General features: G+C 48.6%; 1 protein-coding gene across 1 annotated transcript in view; it reads right to left on the bottom strand.

The window, feature by feature from the left end:
- Positions 1-514: 514 nt before the first annotated feature.
- The window catches only part of BMP6 (bone morphogenetic protein 6), a 153,207-nt gene continuing 134,120 nt past the window's right edge, over positions 515-19,601 (bottom strand). Inside the window, exons 3-7 of the mRNA XM_040984009.1 lie at positions 14,757-14,905; positions 14,007-14,204; positions 1,731-1,807; positions 921-1,031; positions 515-826 (exon numbers count right to left, since the gene is read on the bottom strand). Of these exons, the coding sequence (XP_040839943.1) occupies positions 677-826; positions 921-1,031; positions 1,731-1,807; positions 14,007-14,204; positions 14,757-14,905 (685 nt within the window). The 3' untranslated portion in view covers positions 515-676. The remainder of the gene's footprint in view (positions 827-920; positions 1,032-1,730; positions 1,808-14,006; positions 14,205-14,756; positions 14,906-19,601) is intronic.

Raw genomic sequence — 19,601 nt, forward strand, 5'->3', positions numbered from 1 at the left:
GAGCTGGGCCAGCATAAAGGCAGCTCGTTTGTTTTCAGCTGTCAGTATGGGTGAGGGCCACTGCCAAGTGCCGTATTGCCTCGAGTCTGTCAGAGTACAGCAGACAGGAGAGAATGGAGGTGTGCAGGTGGAGGAGAGCAGACGGGAGAACGGAGGTGTGCAGATGGTGGGGTAGCATTCAGCTGAAGTTCCACAGACTCAATCAAGCTCAAACAGCAGCCAAGACAGAGGAGGAAGGCACCACCTCGGAGCCCTGGCTGCTGGGACCCTGGCCCCCCACAGCCACTGCACAAGAAGCCACGAGACCAGCTGGTACCTTAGCCAGGGGTGCTTTTTGCTCTTCCCGACACTGCTTCCCCTATTACTAACAGCACGATAGCCTGATGATCTAAGACTAATCTGGCCGGGTGGGCAGGGAACGGAAGGTTCTTTCTCAGTCGGTGTCTGCTTTGGCCAGGCCTCAGCCTGTAAAACATCTGGACTCTGCTGCCTGCAGACCAACAACTCGTGTTCTTCTCAAAGCAAGTTACCAAGGAGGCCCCTTCACGCCTTCCCTGGGGCAGTAAGGCACCAGCATGAGACGGACTCAAAGTCTTAGCTCACTTTCTCTGCCTTCTAAGGCAGATAGCAACCAGGAATCCAAGGTGGAACTTGTGTCCTTGCAGATGGTAGCAAGTCAGTGGCACCCACAAGCTCTCACCACCATATTCCGATATTTTTTCAGGATAACATTGGAGTTGTCATCAAAGTAGAGAACTGAGATGGCATTTAATTTAGTTGGTGCACAGCAAGGCTTGGGGACATATTCAGGATTCATAAGGTGCACCTGTTTGAAAACACACACGAGGAGTAGCAGAGTTAGCAAAGGTGCCTGGTCTCGGCTAACTCCCAGAGGCGAAATACAACAGATGTGTGCTCACCAGGGTCTGCACGATGGCGTGGTTGGTGGCGTTCATGTGTGCATTGAGAGGGAAGGAGCATTCTCCATCACAGTAATTGGCAGCGTAGCCCTTGGGTGCGATGATCCAATCCTTTATGATGAAAGAGAACAATGAGACATCAACAGACCCTTCTCTGTCTACAAACTGTAGTAGCTCTGTGAGAAGGGACAGGGAAGGAGGCCTAGGAAAGATTCCAAAGTTCACATTCAGATGGCAGAATGGTTGTGTGACCTGGTTAGTCTTCCTCTGGGGACCTTGCTCCTTTCATAGGCTCACTTGGCTTTAGCTGTTAGCTACCCTATTGGGCCTAGAAGCCCACACACGTCTGGTTTCATGGACTTGGGCCCAAAGACCTTCCAGAAACCCAGGGTACTCCTATCAAAACGTCAACACCCACATATGGAAATGACTCCCTCTTGTCACCTATAATTTGCTGTTTGCAAACTGGTAGTGTCTCTGCCATGTGGGGCAAAGCATCTGTTCTGGGTAGTTTGGGTGAGCCAACCAGCCAACTGATAGCCACTGGAGAAGTTAGCAGTCAGGTCATTTTCTTAAAACTAAGAGAGTTTGTTCAAATGCCCCCATAAACAAACATTGGCCATGGGGGTTTTGAGTGAAGGAGGTAAAGGGCCTGGAAAGTGGCTGTATGTTTTTGAAGGATCACAGCTCGTGGGAATGCTTGATGGATCTTCCTCTGCGAGCCTGGGCTGCTGGGAGGGATGCTATGGGGGAAACATCTCAACCCCAAGCTTGGACAACACGATGGCAGCTGCCGTCGAGATAACTCACCTGCCACCCGAGGTCTTGGAAGCTGACATACAGCTCATGCTTCCTACAGGCCGTTTTCAATTCACTGCTGTTGTAATCTGTCAGAGGAAATCAGAAGGTGCACCCTTAAACTCCTTCCTTCCTTCATTGTAAAACATTCATTCAGAGTTTGCCACGAGCTAGACTTAGGATAACCACAAGACACTCATGGTCACCCAGTATCTCCACTGGTTTCCTGATGGTTGGTGTGAGCGTGTTGCCACCTTTGATTTCCACCCTGCAGTTGGCACTGAGCATGCTGCTGATTGGAGTGAACACCATTAAGTCACAGAGATATGCGCTGTGGGCTCTGCTGTGTACAAGGCCCAGAGCAAGATGAGCCCTGATGTTCTCCCTCTGCATTGGAGACTTTGAACTGACCTTCACAAATGACTGTGCAGGCAGGATGTTGTATTTCAGAAGGGCCAGCCTGGAGCAGCACAGCAGGTTGGGCCAGGAGCGCATTCTGGAAGAAGTGGAGTGGGGCCTCTAAAGGAGGCCCAGGAATGGAGTGTGGAAGGGAAGGAAGGAATCCTGCACAAGAGGCATGTGCTCTTGGGGTACCAACCTCATGGCCAGGACTGAGATTTCTGCACTAAACATAAGGACTCTGCAGCCAACAGTTCAGGAATCTGTCGAAGGTTACAGAAAGCATCTCCCATTATCCACAGGGAATACATTCCAAGATTCCCAGTGGGTACCTGATACCACACATTGCACAGTACTGCCACACACACTATGTGTTTCTCTATACATACACACTTTTAGCAAGGTTTAGTGCCTCAGTTAGGCAAAGAGATCAGTAACATGAAAATCAGGCCTAACATACTATGACAACAGTTTCAGATACATATATCATATATTCCTGGAATTTTCCATTTAATATTTTCAGAACTGTCCACAGAGAAAAGTGCAGCCAAGGGTAGAGGGGACATTGCACCCACTGTGTGTGATAAGGTGCCACCAGCCTGGATTAACCTGATCTCCACCAAGAACCTGAGTGCACCCGACCCCCTGCGGCTCATGGCCAGCTCTCCCATGCCTTCTGTTGGCGTGAGAGCATGAAGGTCAGTTAGGCCTCTATCCCCTGAGGACTCAAGGAAGCAGAGCAGTAGACATATACACAAGTAACTCAAATACCATTGAGTGCGAATGTTCTGCAAGGGCCACGGAGAACTAGGAGTAGTTCTGCTGGAATGAAGGACAGATAATCATGCCAAAGAGAATTAAAAGCTTGCTTTTGTGAAAAATGTTTGAAATTCCTGCCTATAAGGGGTCTTCAGAATGTCCATAAAGAGCGAGCTATACACAAACAACACAAGTTTTAAAAGAGGCACAACTCCAAGGAGGAGAGAACCCCCAGTCCCTCCTGAAAACCTGAAAACAGATGGAGATGCAGGAGAAACATGAGCGAGGAGACACTGTGACCCCCGCCCCCAAGAAACACAAAAGCAAAGATGAAGAGATTAAGGAAATGCCGGAAAAGGAATTCCAAAAACTGATCACAAAGGCTACTGAAAAACAATGAAAATCAAATGCAGGAATTAAGAAAACCTTTATGCAACATGAATGAAACCTTCTCTGTGAGACAGAAGCTGAAATCAAGCTGGCACATTAGAAATGAAGAATTCAAATGCCCAATAAAAAATACAGTAGAAAATCTTAACAACAGACTTGGCAGAAGAAAGAATTGCTGAACTAGAAGACACATCTTTTGAAGACTATCATTAAGATTTGAAAAAAAAAAAGAGAAAAACCAAAGATAGTATTCAAGATTTATGAGATAGCAACCCTGTAAAATACGTGGCTTAGGAGTAAACTGAAGGTGTGGAAAGAAGAGAATGAATTAGATTAAAAGCAAAATAATAACAGAGAAAGAAATTCCCAAACATGGAGAAGGGAAGGGTTCTCCAAGTACACTATACTCAGGCTTTCACCAGCACGAGATCATTCAGACGATCTCCAATCAGACGTACGGCTAACTCCTCGTCGGAACGCTAGACTTGGAGAGCATGGAGAGTCCATGCCCTAAAAGGGAGAACTCTTCAACCCAGAATACTGTACTCAGTGACGCTCTCATGTATGCATAAAGGCAATATAAACAGAAATGGAAAGAATTTGCCATCATCCACCCAGCCACAAAGATGCACACACACAAATCCAGAATAATGATAATTACCATAATGAAAGAAGGCAAGGGTAGACAATCTCCTAGTACAAGCACAAAAGAAATCTAAAGCAAACAATGAGTTTATATTAACAGATAGGGCAAAGTCATTATTTTTCAACAAAGCCCTGAGTGCAAATGGCCCAAAGCTTTCCTATCAAAAGATATAGAACAGCTGACTGTATTAAAAAAAAATAAGAGCCATCTATTTGCCTACAAAAAAAAAGATATACACAAACTAAAAGTGAAAAGATAAAAAAAGAGACTCTACGCCAACAAAAAGTGAAAAGAAGCAGATGAGCCCATTCTAATATCGGACAAAATCCATCAACCCAGACGAAGAAGGGCATCACTTGATGGTTACAAGTGGCCACTGTGAATGTATATGAACCCAATGAAAGGGTACCTTACAACAATTATTAATGCATCTACAGGAATACAATACAATAATAATGGCGAGTGCAACACTATCATTTATGAACAAATAAACTAGACAAAAACAAAACTAAGAAACAACAGATCTAATCTACACGTGGATCAAATGGACCTAACTGACATGTATAGAACATCCGTGACACAATTGCAAAATGCATATTCTTTGGAGCTACCTAGGTAGACCACATCATGAGCCATAAAGTCAACCTAAGCAAGTTCAGGAAAGTTGAAATCAGACCATGTGCTTTTCTGACCACCAGAGAATCAAGCTGAAAAATCAGCAACTCAAGAAAGCTCAGAAAATATGCAACTACAAGGAAATTAAACAACAACAACTGGGCCCAGAGCGATAGCCTAGTGGTTAAGGTCCTTGCCTTGCATGCTCAGGATCCCACATGGGTGCCAGTTCTAATCCCGGCAGCTCCGCTTCCCATCCAGCTCTCTGCTTGTGGCCTGGGAAAGCAGTTGAGGACGGTCCAAAGCCTTGGGACCTGCATCCAGGTGGGAGGCCTGGAGGAAGCTCCTGGCTCCTGGCTTCGGACTGGCTCAGCTCTGGCTGTTGCAGTCACTTCAGGAGTGAATCATCGGATGGAAGATCTTCCTCTCTGTCTCTCCTCCTCTCTGTATATCTGACTTTCCAATAAATAAATAAATATTTTAAAACAACAACAAAACAATCCTGGAAATCAATGAAGATGATTGTACAACATATTAAAACTTATGGGATACAGCCAAAGCAGTGTTTACTAGGAAATTTCATAGTGATCAGAGCTAATATCAGGAATCAAAAGGAAGTAAAGTGACTTCTCAATACATCTCATGAACCTCAACAAACAACAGCAAATGAAACAGGAGTAGCAGAAAGAAATAAAATTAAAGAAGAAATCAATGAAATTGAAAAATGATAAAGTGAACAGAAGAACTGAAAGGCGGTTTTTCAGAAAAATAAGCAAAATCAACACATTATTGGCCCAACTAACCAAAGGGGGAGAAAAGATGGCGAAGACTGATATTAATAAAATCAGAGATGAAAGGGAGACTATGAGGAATTACTACAACTAAATGTTAACAAATTGGAAAATCTGGAAGCAACAGATACATTTCTGGACACATACAATCTACCTGAGTCATGACAACACCAAAAAACCTAAATAGAACAGTTACTAGGATAGGAATTAAATCAGTAATAAAGATTTCCAACAAAGAAAAACCCAAGTCAAGACAGCCTCACTGCTGGATTCTACCAATTATTTCAAGAGCCGATTATAATTTTTCACAGTCTATTCAAAACAACTGAAAGGCAGGGAATTCTTCCCAACTCCTTCCTGAAGCCAGTATCTCCCTAATCCCAAATCCAGAAACAAATATCACAAAGAAAATGATAGAGCAATATTCCTGATAAATACAGGTCCAAAAATCCCCCACCAAAAAATTGAAACATTCAGGTATAAATTCAACCAAAGAAGTGAGATATCTCTACAACAAAAAATTACAAAACATAAAAAATATATTCTATTTTTTACACAATACATGGAAGAATCATGTAGAGTTAATGTAGAACATGGTAAAATTAATACCAAAATGTCCATATTATTGAAAGCAATTCACAGATTCAGTGTGGTCACAATCGAGATACCTGACATTCTTCTGAGAGCTTAAAAAAAGAACAAGCTAAAATTCATACAGAAAAATGAGAGCCTGAATAGCTAAGGCAATCTTAACAAGAACAAAGCTGGACATACCCCACTACCAGACTTGGGCAGTTTCCACGTCTTTGCTATTGTGGATTGTGCTTCTATAAATACAGAGTTTTAGGTCATGTTTTCATATGCAGATTTTACTTCCTTTGGATATATTTCCAGGAGTGGGTTAGCTGGATCATAAAGTAATCGATTTTCAGTTGTGTGAGCACTCTCCGTGCTGACTCGCATAGTGGCTGCACTAGCCTACTCTGCGATTAGAGTGGATTAGGGCACGTCCCCTACGTCCACACCAGCAGGTGTTTTCCGTAGATGTCTGAACGGAGGTCATTCTCTCTGGAACTAGGTAGAACCTCAACGTGCTTTTTATTTGTATTTCCCTGAAGCTAGGGAGCCTGAGCCTTTTCCTTATGTGTACTGGCCATTGGGATTTCTTTTGAAAAGTGCCTATTCCTTTCCTTCACCCACTTCTTCATCGGTTGTCCGGCTGAGTTTCTGAAGCTCTTTGTGAACCCTGGATATTGGTTGTAGAGTGTGAGATTTTCTTTCCTGTTCTCCTTGCCTGTTTGCTTTGTTGGTCATTTCCTTTGCTGTACAGAAGCTTCCCATTTGCTTTTGTGGCTTTGTCTACTTGGTGATTTTCCTAAGCCTTTACCAGTGCCTTTATCTTGCAAAGTGCTTCCTAATGTCTCCTCAAATAGTTTGATGATTCTGGGTGCAGATTTAGAAATTTCTGAAGATAGAAATAGGGGAGAAGTTATATTTGCAGATATGGCTAGTATTTTCTAGAATTGTAGAAAGGCAAATATCTTGAAAAGGCATAAGGAATGCTGAACAAAGCAAACTTTCTGTCTTCTGAAAGTTAATGGAAAATATGCAACATGAAAAGAACTGTGCATAGATTTCAAAATTTCTTTGCACCAGAATCAATGTTTCTGGAAATGATACTGACAGGTGGCTGGGCCCAGGAGGATGGTAATCTGTCATGAGGGCACTGCTGTTGGGATTCATGCCTGTCTCGTGGAAGTGGGTTAGGTCTCACGGGACTAAACCAGTCACCCTGGGAGCAGGTGTTTACAGAGAAAGTCATCCAGCTTGGCCTCTATTTGCGCTGCTGGCTACTCTTGCAGGCACTCCCACCACATGAAGCCATCTGCTTATTAGGATGCAGCACGAGGCCCTCGCTACAGGTGGCCACTGGAGCTCAGACTTTCAAACTCCTAAAAAGTTAAGTCAAACCAAATGTCTGTTTCCTACAAACTACCCAGTCTCAACAACAGAAAACAGACTGGAGCTGGGAGAGTGAGGCTCAGAGAAGTCTCCAGATGGGTAAACATACTGAACTCTGAGGGTGGTAAACTTGAGGGATATAGGAACTCCTGGTCCCCACCGCCCCCACTCCCACTTTCTGACCTGGCCCTGAATTGTGCCTCTTCATAACTGTACAAAATTGTTCCAGAAAATCATAAATCATGAAAAGAAGGGGCCATGGAGAGTCTCAGACCTGCAGGCAAGTCGGACAGGAGGGCAAATGGCACGGGTTCCTCACATGGGCCTACTGCCTGAAGTGAGGGCGGTCTGGCTGGAGGTCCGTCTTGGAACTTTGAGCTTGAACTGTCAGCAGGTGTCAGAACTGAACCTGAAATGCAGGACAGCTGGGCCACGGGAGCATGGCTGTCACAGTGCAGGCCAGGATTGTCCTCCCACTGTTCTCCCTGCCGCCCACAACCACGGTGACAACTTGCAGGCCTCTGTGATGTCACCGATCGCTGGTGATATGATTCTCTCGCTGCTCAACAAAGAGAACAGCAGTTTCTTTGAGAACTTACAAACACTGGCATTTTGTTGGTAAGAAGGAATTGGGGCTAGAGGGAGGAAGAGTGGGGAGAGCAAATTTAGCCCTCCTGTTTTTCTTCCTATAGATACTCATAGGCCATGCTCAAGTTTCCATGTGATTCCAGGTCAGATGCTGGCAAGGACTGAATAAATATCCGTGAAGGCTAGAATGTGTGGGTCTGCAGGCCAGGGGTCCGTGGCTGGTTTTCCATTTGGAACTGACACATGTGCTGTTTTTCTAAACAGATGGATGGCAGATAAAGCTATCTCTCACGCCCCAAGCCTTGATCTCTGTTTAGATAAAGTTTGAAGAGAGCTAATTAAACTGACATAGTTGATTCAACAGGAACATTTCTGCTTTCTTGGCAAAAGGTAACCCAACTTTGTCCCTTTGCCGTCACCTTCAGGGGCAAGAAAGAAGTTTAGTGAGAGAGCAGTTAAGAGAACACTGGGCCAGCGTTTGGCACAGCAGTGAGACTGCCATTGGAGAGCTGGGTTTCAATCCTGGCTCCACTGCCAGGGTGGGCTTCCTGCTAATGCACACCCTGGGAGGTAGCTGAGCAGGCTCAGGTGCACCGGTCCCTGCCGCCACAGGAGCAGTCCAGACGCAGGTCCCGCCTCCCGGCTTGTGGCCTGGCCCAGCCCGGTTGCTGCAGGCGTGTGACAATGGCAAACCAGCAGATGGGACATCTTTGCGTCTTCCTTTTCTCTCCCCCTCCCCATCCTGCCTCCGTCTCTGCCTTTCAAAAGCATAAAAGTCCAAAAACAAAAAACAAAAAGTAAACAGTCAGAGTCCCAAAGCAGATGCCATGATCTCAGAGCAGCAGTCCTCAGCCTAGAGGTCCACCTGCACTCCAGGCATGGCGCTTACCTCAAGTGCGCAGCCCTATGCCCAACCTGTGAGTTGGAGCTGCTGCGAACGGGCCCTGCTATCCAGAACATGGCAGCAGATACTAGAATTGCAGACACCATCCAGACCAGAGGCGCTCAGGTGGGAGAGGGTACTGTCCCATTCAGACACAATGCCTGCCTGTGGATACCAGTGCCCCCAGCATCCCCAGCACATGGCTCTGGTCCCATGCTCTCCTCTCAGCCACCGAACCTTGGCCTTGACACTTGTTTTCCTTGGTTATGGCCTCTGTTTCCTGCCCCTAGGTCCCAGCCTCCCCTGTGAGGGCTAAGGGCAACCTAGGGGAGGAATCAAACAGGTGCCCAAATGTCACGAGGCCTCACCTCAAGGAAGGCAGAAGACAATGGGACTTGGCCTTGTCTCCTCCTTTGTCTTGATTCTAAAGATTAGAAGGTGCATTGTCCTAAACACAAGCCAAGGGTTCTCTTGAAGATGGAATTCCAAGCCTCTCTGTGCTCTAAGAATGTCTCTGTAACTCCCCCGGCGGGCTCCCTCCTCCAAGGGCTAAGTCGGTGAACTATTTAGGCATTGGTACCGCCTGATTACTGCCTGTTATCATCGCTGTACATTGACAAGTAATAAACCTAGGGGTGAGATTGCAGAAAACTTTCTAGTCTCTCTCAAGTGGCCGGCAACCATTACCCCCAAAAGGTTTACTGTGAATGGGAGGCAACTGGAATGACCCTGTTTCAATGACTAATGTCACATCCGTGCTCCAAGCATATGGAGAGTAGTATTTGATTTCATTTAAAAGGAGGTAAACATACTTCTCTTAACCCAGACTTCTGGGAGCCAAGCTGGAGGCTTCACCATCTTAAGGTCAGATCATGATGATAACATAAAATATTCAACTCCTCTTAAACATCACAAACTGCCCAAGTGCAGTCCTGAGCCGAGACCACGCAGCTTTGTCCCTTCCAACGCACAGATGCCGGTGAGGCAGCCCGGGGACACAATCCACAGCACAGCGCTGCAGAGTCACAAGACAGTCGTCAAATGGTTGTTTTGCAAAAGATGAATTTTGGTTACTTTTCTTATTCTGCAATCATGAACTTGGTCTCGATGGGGAAGGCTCAGTGACAGAACACATGAGCTATCAACGGGAAAGCCAACAGCACATCCACATGTACCATGGCTGCCTGCATGGGGGATGCAAGCAGAACTTCCTCTAAGAAATGTGACCCGGTGGCCCTGTGACTGTGGGGGACTCATGTCCAAAGACAGATGCCTTCTGAGACATTACTGTGTTACAGACACCTGATTTACCTGGGTGATGACAATGTAAACATCGAGGATAAAACAAACTACTCCAACTTTACACAAATTGTTAGAAGTGGTAGTTAACATGTCTGAACCACCATCTGCCAAAACAAAAACGGATTCAAAGTCCCTGGGCAGCAGCCACTGGCTGACCTTGCAGAGGACTCAGAGCCAACAGCTCGCTTGAAACCACATCAACTACCTTCTCCCTTGCAAAGATGGCTAAAGCAGAGATGCTGGAAAAGCTGCTTGAGCAGAATCTGGAATAGCCTCACAGCATCATCCTTCAAGGCCATCTGTTTATGGAACTATTGATAAGTGTCCAAGTGGTGTCACTGTCCCCCTCAGGAGCTAAAAAAGAGCGAGCAGCCAAAAAGACACAGCAGTAAGTGGAGAGCAGCAACCACCTTGAAGCTAAGTCCCTGGGGGCAGCCTGGCAGTAAGCTGCCTGGGACTTGTGCAAAGACCCTCAGTAGCAGTGCTGCTGGAGACTATGCGTACCCACTGTAGACACACAGCATGACCCACATACACTGTTCACAGGGGCAGACAGCCACAGACAAGCAAGGGCAAGTGCCACCATCATAACCCTGGAACCTCCCACGCAGAGCCACTGGTCAGCACACGTGTTCAGGAAGCTCTGCTTGAAAGCCAAGCATGGATGGAGAGTAGCTTGGCTGGGCGGTAGAGAGGCAGAGGGTGGAGCTCCTGGCCTCACTCCTTTGTTGTACATGAGTCCCGCTGTCTCTGGCACTTACAGCTCTGCTCCCCAAACTGCCGCACACTTCCTTGCCATGTTTTGCCCTGGTGACAGGCAAGTGATGAATGGTATTCATGTCTTTACCCAGGTGCATGATGGTCCCTGGTGGGCCTCTTCCTGCTTTCCACCCAGAAGTGTCAGTTCCCTAGGAGCACACGATGGAAGAAGGGGGGCAGCAGAGGCAAAGGAATCCTGCCACCAGGAACATTCTAGCAGGAGAGTTCCCTTATACCCAGTCTGTGGCCATGCTGTCTGCAGGACAGCCAGCTGGTTTGTAGGTAGCCCAGAGATTGGGGTGGTGGGGGGGACAGAGACCACCCAGTCTACTTTTCCAAGTAGTGGGCCTTCTTTCTGGAGATCTCAAAGAGAGATTACTCCCCCACAAGTCCATGTCCATTAATGGGAGAGTAAGACCCAAATACACCAACTGGTTCTTCAGTGGGCCCAACAGAGAGTTCTTAGACCATGAGAAATAGGATTTTTGAGGAAGAGGAGGAAGGCTTTCTGGGGCCTCTGAATTAGAAAGGTACTTCAGAGTGGGCATGGAAATGAAGTTATAAGGCATATTTTAGGTAAAAATATTCTGAGCTCCATACATTTAAGTTTTCAGAAATTTTACAGGAAATGTATACTCTGAAAACTGCACATGGATTTCTGAGAACGTCTGACCCAAGATAAACCTCTGTTGCGAGTGTTTTCCACGGGCTTTCGGAAGCGCCTGCTGTCTGTGGAGCCAGAGGGATTATGTGTGAACTCTTGTGCCTTGGTGCTGCTGAAGAAAGCACCACACATGTACAAGTACTGCTAGGAGGGAGGGGAGACCGGGCAAAACGAGACACTTGCAAATTAAACCAATTTGAATATCCTATTTCGTTTCATCTCATCCAACTGAAAAAAAAGAGTTGAAAGGGTCTTGGAAAATAATAATTGGGTGACGTTGCTGAAACCCAAATCAGGGAGAACATCTTTTCTCAATTATAAAAATAATTGGCATGCATTTTGGGTGGAGTGAGGGGAGATATGAAAGTGAAATTTTAATTTTCATAAGCAATCAACATTTCAAGTGATGCCTCCGTGTCTGAAGTTGCGGTACCAAAGTGACCACAGCTCACTAATGAACGGGCCCCCATGCAGGCTCCACCACGCCCTGAAGGGAAGTGCAGCTGAGTAGCTATAGGCGCCGCATCTGAAGGCAAGCGCAGAGGGCAAGCACTTCTCCTTCTTTTCCTAATCCACAGCCTGTTTCTAGTGGTGAGCACAGGAACACCCAGGCTCTGTGAGGCTTCCAAGACACACAAGAGCCCGTCGCACTGGGTGGCAGAGCCCCCAACCCCACAGCTGAGTCACGGGGAGGAGAGGGCGCATTCATTCAGACCAAGGGAAAAGCTGGTACGTTGGAAAGAGCGATTAACTCGTCTGGCCCTGGAGGACGATTATTTGAAAGGCAGAGTGGCACAGGCAGATGGAGGGACAAAGAAAGCCCCCACACTGGTTCACTCGTGAAATGGTTGCAGTCGCAGTCAGGGCTGTGCCAAGGCAACGTGAGCAGGGAGCTGGCTCAGGAGCGGAGCAGCCTGACCGTGACCGACACCCAGCTGTGGAATGTCAGAGTCACCGGGGACAGGTTAACTCACTGCACTCCAATGCGAGCCCCAAGAACACCTATAAACGGCCCCTTTTCCAGAGGCATTCTGCTTCCTTTCCAGGAATCCTAACACTAGCCCCCAGGATCTGACCTCCTAGAACAGGATGAAATTAATCTTCAAATGCAATTACGAGCTACGTCACACACTTCTCACTGAACCCCAGCAGAGCAGCATAGCGGTGACGATCCCCACTTGGCAGAGTTTGACTAGGTCCGTGCAGAGTCACGGCAGCACCGGAAATGCGCTGTGAATCTCCCACTCAGGCTAGGTTCCCTGGGTACTTAAACAGACAAAGGAAATCCAGAGCCTGACAGTGCCGGTAAACCACGGGCTGGGTCAGACCGTCCAGGACTGAATTTAAGACCTCTTTACTGTGGGACCAGCAGTCCCACCTCACTCTGTGTCTCACTGGGTGGCCTTGGGAGCCACAGGTGACACAGTGAAGGAGGGGCGTTCCCGCTGGTCCAGTGAATGGAGCTCCTGCTCTCTGCACCTGCCTGTTCTCAGCAGAATGGGACTCACCCTATTCTCGAACTGCAGTCGTGGCCACTCAGAGCTCTCCCTGCCCAGCCCAGTGCTGCAGCCTTGGACACAGCACCCCACACAGACCAAGCACGCCCTGGCTTCATGCTGAAGCTGCCAAGTAAGAGGTGCGCATCACTGCAGATGCCATCAAAGGGACAATCTCCCAACTGCCTCCCAGGCCACCACACGGAGACTGCCGTCAACAAAGGAGAATGGCAAGATAGATTGCCAGTGTCATCCGAGTGTCCGGATGCAGGCTGCTCATTGCAGGAACGCTGGACACTCCAGGTAAGCCCACCAGTAACATCCACCCCGAGGGCCACTTGCACGGCCCTTCATCACCACCAGCCAAGAGCACTGACAAACCCAAGCCTGGAGTGGGTTGATTGCTAGATACCCCTAAACCAAAATGTGAACTTCCCAATGCTCCAAAATGCATGGGGTGCCACAAGGGGAAAATTCCACACCTAACTATGTGCCAGCCAAAATGCAGGGACACTAAAAATGTTGTGTGAAATTATCTTTGGGCTGTACATGAAGCATAAGTAAATTTCTTGTCTAGACTTCGGTCCAAGGAATCTTGTTAAATTTATGCAAATACATACAGCAAAATCTGAAGACTTCTAAAAAAGCCACAACCTTTTATGTCCCAAGCATTTTGGGAAAAGAATATTCTCTCTAACCCTCCCAAGTCCCACCTGCAACAGTCCAGGCATAATGCAACTAGAAACACAACTGAAACACGTGAGCAGCACTCAATCTGGTACACAGGCTGCCATGGTTCCTGTGGGCAGCATCCTGGCGCACCAGGCATCTTAGTGCACCGAGCGTCCTAGGACGCCGGGCGTCCTGGCGCACCGAGCCTCTGCCCCGGAGGCCCCAGGATCCCAGCTAGGCAGTTGGAGGCTGTGCCAAGCACCCAGAGGCCCGGTGTTGCCCGGCACAAGCTGTTGGACATCTGAAGGCACTGGGGGCCTTCTGCTCTCATCCAGGCTGACCAGCTCCCCGCCCATACCCACCTGACGCGCTGGAGACCCGAGACACGTCCTGGGCCTGGGTAGAGCGATTGCGACTCTGCTGCCGGCGCCGGCTGGTTGCTGACCTGGTGGTGCGCACGTGGACCTCGCTCACTCTGAAGAAAGCCACCATGAAGGGCTGCTTGTCGTAGGGGCCGTCCCTGCCCACCAGGCCTGCAGCTCGGGGGCTGACGTGCAGGCCTGCCAGGCAAAGGCAAATCTTCCATTTAATCCCTTACTGGCTCCCGTATAAAGGACACAATCCAGCTTCCTGAGAGAGGGACAGGGGGCCGGGGTCGGGGGAGAAGCCACTGCGCAAAGTTCTCCCAGTAAGTTAAGTAACTGCAGGTGCAGCATGCAATGCGAAGCACCTGGGGGGAGGGGAGTGTGTGTAATCAACAGCTGGCATTTCGTGGTGCTGAGCACCAAGGCTGCGGAAAACGAGGGGACAGGAAATACACCCTGGGCCCACCCACCCGGCAGCCAGCATTCCACCTGCCTCTGCCTAGGAGAACTGGCTGCCCCTTGCCACTCTGGGACCTCGCTAGCTCTCCTGAGTGATGCTGCCCATGCCAGTCCCCGCCTTCTTTGTACTAGAGTTGGAGGAAAGGGTTTGATTTTCAACAGCATGCAGTGGGGAAAGGTCAGTGGACTGCCTGGGGCTGAGGCCTGGGCTATAAGACATCACTCCACCACAAACGGATAGACACGACCACTCGCTCCATGTGGGAGGCCTGACGGGTCAGCACGTACCGTCCTGTGTAACCACGCTCAGCCGAAGGCCCAGGTTATGCTGCGGGGTCACCAGCCATAGATTGCTGGTAGCCGTGATGTCAAATTCCAGCCAGCCTTCCTCCGAGGCCCACACGACACGGGTGTCCAACAGAAACAGGTCAGAGTCTCTGGGGGAAAAAAAAAGTGATGGACTGTGATTCGTACGCTGGCCCCGGCTCAGTCTCACCCGTCCTGTCCTGGCATCAGTGAGGGGTGACAGGAAGGACCAGCAGCAGCTGTGAGGTGCCACGACACTGAGGGCAGTACCCCACCCAGGATGCAGGCACAGTGCAGTCACAAGACACGAGCCGCTGCCTGAACACAACAGGATTTCTCAGTTTCACGAAAGCATTGCTACCCCTGCTCACCGTAAGTCCTTTCTGGAACAGCAGTAAACTACGGATCACAGGACTACTGCTTCCCTTTAGTGTTTACTTACGATGTCATAGTTATTGCTCACAGCCTCCTCTCTGGCTAATGAAGAAAGAGCGAAAGCCAGTGCCGAGCCAGAGAGGAATGAGGTCAAACCCAGCGCCCACACGAGCACTGAGAAACTGCTAGTGACTTTAGGAGGCTTTCTCGTTTTACTTGAAAGTCAGAATTACAGAGGAAGACAGATGGAGAGCTTCCATCCACTACTGCCCTTTTCAGCTGGCAGCCACTGTCAGAACTAGGCTGCTCCAAAGCCAGGAGCTTCTTCTGGCTCTCCCACATGGTTACGGGGCTCAAGGACTTGAGCCATCCTCTACTGCTTTTTCAGGCCATTAGCAGGGGACCTGATTGGAAGTAGAGCAGCTGGGCTATGAACTGGTGTACCCATATGCAATGCTGGCACCATAGGCGACAGCTTAGCCACCCAAGGGCCCCCTCTGCTCATTAGTCTTTAAGTAGGACCCATCAGTGCCTGATGCTACAGAACATTTGTCATCTACGGTCTTCTCCGAATGAAGACCCCTGGGAGTTTCCCCACATGGTGTGGTGGTGTGAACACTGTGGGAAAACGGCTCGTAGATTTTGGATGCTGTTGCCATAAAAATAAAATAAAATAAACTTCTGCTTTAATTTCACTTTTCCCTGAGCTCTGTGTGGTCCCTTGTATGTTGAGTGATTGGAAGCTCATCCCAGCACAGCTGGGAACCGTGGCTGGGGTTCTTCCAGGCAGTCTCACAGGACCCATTGCTGTCACGGGGCTCTAGAGGGGGGTGTTGTGCATTTTCAGTCTTCAGTGAACAATGAAAGTTGCTGTGAGAGCCTGCCTGCTCTCATGCCATAGAGATCAGATGGGGGACTGTCGCCTTCACCTGAGCTGGAGTCCACATCCGAAGGCCCCTAGCAGGAAGCAGCCTGGGATTCGGGCCCCATGCAGAGGCGTATCTTAACCCTGGAGAGCTTCAGATCCACTGGCACTGCAAATATCTAGCCATCACAATACTGGAAATAAGAAATAGTTCCCTGATCGAGCACTGCATTCAAAATGAGCTTCACAATGACACTAATGTCCATTTTAACAAGTTACACAGTATTCTCTTTGCTCATTTGCCTTGGTTTTCTAGCAAAAGTCCTAACAAGTAGGTAGAATAGCATGGCCTCTGTTTTGCAGCTGGAGAAACTGCCTGTGGCCAAGGGTACAATCTAGTACTAGCTGACATACCTTACCTGAAATACTTGGTCTTAGAAGCATTCTGCATTTTCTTCTCAGATTTTAAAACATTTGCATGAGACAAGGTGGGGCTGGGACCCAAGTCTAACCATGAAATTAATTTATGTTTCCTGTGCTCCCAATACAAATAAACCTAGAAGTTATTTCACACCACACTTTGACTATAATCTTACACGAGGCCAGGCAACATTTACTAGTTTGGTAAGAGTTGGCAGCTGACAGTTTTGGGTTTTGTAGCATTTTGCATTTTGGGATCAAGGATTCTCAAGTTGTAAATGCAAGAGCCAGGACTTAGTTTTCACTCAAAAGTTATCCAGGACTTAACAGTTGGCACAGCAGCTAAGAAACCCTTTGGGGAGCCCCATGCCCATCCCAGAGGACCTGGGAGCCCCAGCTGCCTGCTCACGTCCTCGCATGCAGCTCGCCGTGTGTCCAGAAGAGGCTCCTGGCTGCGGCCTGGCTCAGCCCTGGCTGAAGCAGCCAGGCGGGTAGCACACCACTGAATGGGGACATCTTTCTGGTTTGGGTATTCCAAGTTGTCCCTCCTGACATCCTAACTTTATCAACAAAGATAAGCTATGATGCAGGAAATTCCTGGCTATTCCATCAAATAGTTACAAGGCCAGTGAAACCTCCAAGTTAAAATTTTTGGATTTCTCTGAGGGGAAACACACACTTTCTCCTGCTTCCACAGATGCAGGAATTCTGTGTCATCTTCAAGCACAAACAGGAGGAACAACCCAGAGGAGTTTACTCAGCTGCTTCACAGAGCCTATGGGGGCCACTCTGGGCCCACCCCACTTCAAGTTCTCTCCCACACAGATGTGTCACACCGCCTGTGAACAAATTACCCCCCAGGACCAAAGCAACAGCCAAGGGCAGTGAGACAGGGGTGCAAGTGGAAAACAGCCCGAGGGCCTTGCAAGTCGGAGGCTTTGAAGTTCCGAAGTGTCAGGATGTCAGCTCTCTTTTGCAAGGCCACAGGAGACCCTTGTCCAGAAACAACACAGTCCCTGTCAACTATGGGGAGAGCAGCTGGCCTGCAGGGAGCTCAGGACACCTGTGTTTCAGAAGGGAGGAAGTCTGACCGGCCCGCTCTAGAATCTAGGCTTGGGGAGCCTCGGGCAGCATGGGCACCCCTGAGGCCAACAGGAGGAACCCAGGGAGCCTTCTGTATGCATCAGTGTTGCAATTTACAGAGCCTTGGCACTACAGCAGGCTCAGTGTTTATGGGGTGAAGTGGGAGGTGGGGCATGGTTGGTTAAAAAAAAAAGCTAGAAAGAGTTTTTACTTTCTTAAAAAAAATACTTAATTTGTGTATTTATTTGAAAGGCAGAGTAAGAGGAGTGGGAGGGCGGGCGGGCAGAGAAACAACTTCCATCTGCTGGTGACAGTGGAGGCAGGGTGGGGCAGGCCAGAGCTCGGAGTGCCGAGCTCCGTGACCGTCCCTCGTCCCTCGTGTGGCAGGGACTCCAGCACCTGGCATCTGCTGCTGCTTCTCCAAGTCGTTAGCAGGGAACAAGGGCAGAAGCAGAGCCAGCCAGGACTCCAACCGGTGCTCTCACAGCAGACGCTGGCACCACATGCAATGGCTTACCTTGCGGTGCCACCTCTTTGGCCCCAAGCTCTCCTTTTAAAAGAGGTGGGTTTGTGATTAAGGAAATGAGAACACAGGGGATGGGACAGAAGTCCATCACGCAGAAGGGAGAAGTAAGCTAGGGGGACAAGGGCAGGAGTGAAAGAGGACACAAATCTCAAACGTGGGACAAAAGTGGAATAGTGTGAGGAGTAGTCACCATGACGGGGAGCAAACTCCACGTGTAGGGCTGGTGGTGATCCGTGCCTGGGCAGCCAGGATTCCGTCGTGACTCTGCCGTGGAGTCCCCAGGGGACCCGCAGGAAGCCATCCTGCTCCCGCAGCACAACTTTCTGAAAGGGGGTGGATACAGCTTGTCTGGAGGCCACACTTTGTGCAGAACCAAACCAAAAGCACACAAGCTTGCCAGGGCACGCTATGGCCTCACCCTGGGCTGGCTCATGGACTCCCAGCTGGAAGCATCTGCTCTCAGACCGCCCTTTCTCCCCTCCCTAGCACGGTACAAACCAAACGCAGACAGCTCGACACTTCAACCTGTGTCTTGGAGAGCGGCGTCACCCTCAGCGGCTGATCTCTCGAGGCTGGCCACCAGAATCACAGCTGAGAGAAGCAGGAAGGAGTGGTGGCTTCAGAGGGCGAGAGGGGCAAGGGGGACCCTGTACAAGCACATGGCTGCCTAGACAGCTTCTTCCAGACGCTTGCGCACAAAGTCCCTCCAGCAACACCGGATCGGCGGGCTCTGCGCTTGGAAGCGTTATGCGTAAGTCTCGCATGTCTTAGCTCTTATCACCAGCCCTGCATTACACAGCTGTGCCCGAGTTGGAGAAATAAACAATGAAAACACCGCTCTGCGATGTAAAGAGGAAAAACGCCTTCCAAAAATAATTTTAACCACTAAACACAGTTTTACAAAGTGATCTTAAATCAGGCAGAGATGCAGGCAACTGAAGCCATCTGTGTCTAGAGATAAATAATCCCTATGATTTCCAGAAAGTAAAAAACTTACTTTCTGTTCAAAGCTTATTAAGTGGATAAATGGTTGCCCACCACTCCAACTCCTCCCTGCTATCAAATATCTGAACATCCTAATACATACAGCCATCTTGTTTAAAAATAGATCTCATTTAAATGTGTGTGTGTGTGTGTGTGTGTGTGTGTATGTGAGAGAGAGAGAGAGAAAGAGAGAAAGAGAGAAAGAAAATATCCTCCATTTGCTGGTTCATTTCACAAATGGCTACAACTGGGCCAGACCAAAACCAGGAGACTGAAACTCCATCTGACTTTCCCATGTGACTGGCAAGGAACTAAGGACCTGGGCCATTACCTGTTACCTTCCCAAGTGCATTCATTGGAAGGAACTGGATCAGAAGTGGAACTGCCAGGACTCAGACGTACTCATGTGGGATGCCAGTGTTGCCAAGAGTAGTTTAATTCGACGCACCACAAAGCTGGCCCCTATGAGTTCATACAAGTTTTTATGGTCCTAAATTCTAAATGACACATTCTCATCTACACTTCCTTAAAATGAACACAGACAGGGTCAGGCGTTAGTTAAGTGTCCCTCGGG

Source organism: Ochotona curzoniae, unplaced genomic scaffold, assembly GCF_017591425.1.
Source record: "Ochotona curzoniae isolate NIBS_2020 unplaced genomic scaffold, NIBS_Ocur_1.0 contig_4064, whole genome shotgun sequence".
Taxonomy (NCBI): Eukaryota; Metazoa; Chordata; class Mammalia; order Lagomorpha; family Ochotonidae; genus Ochotona; species Ochotona curzoniae.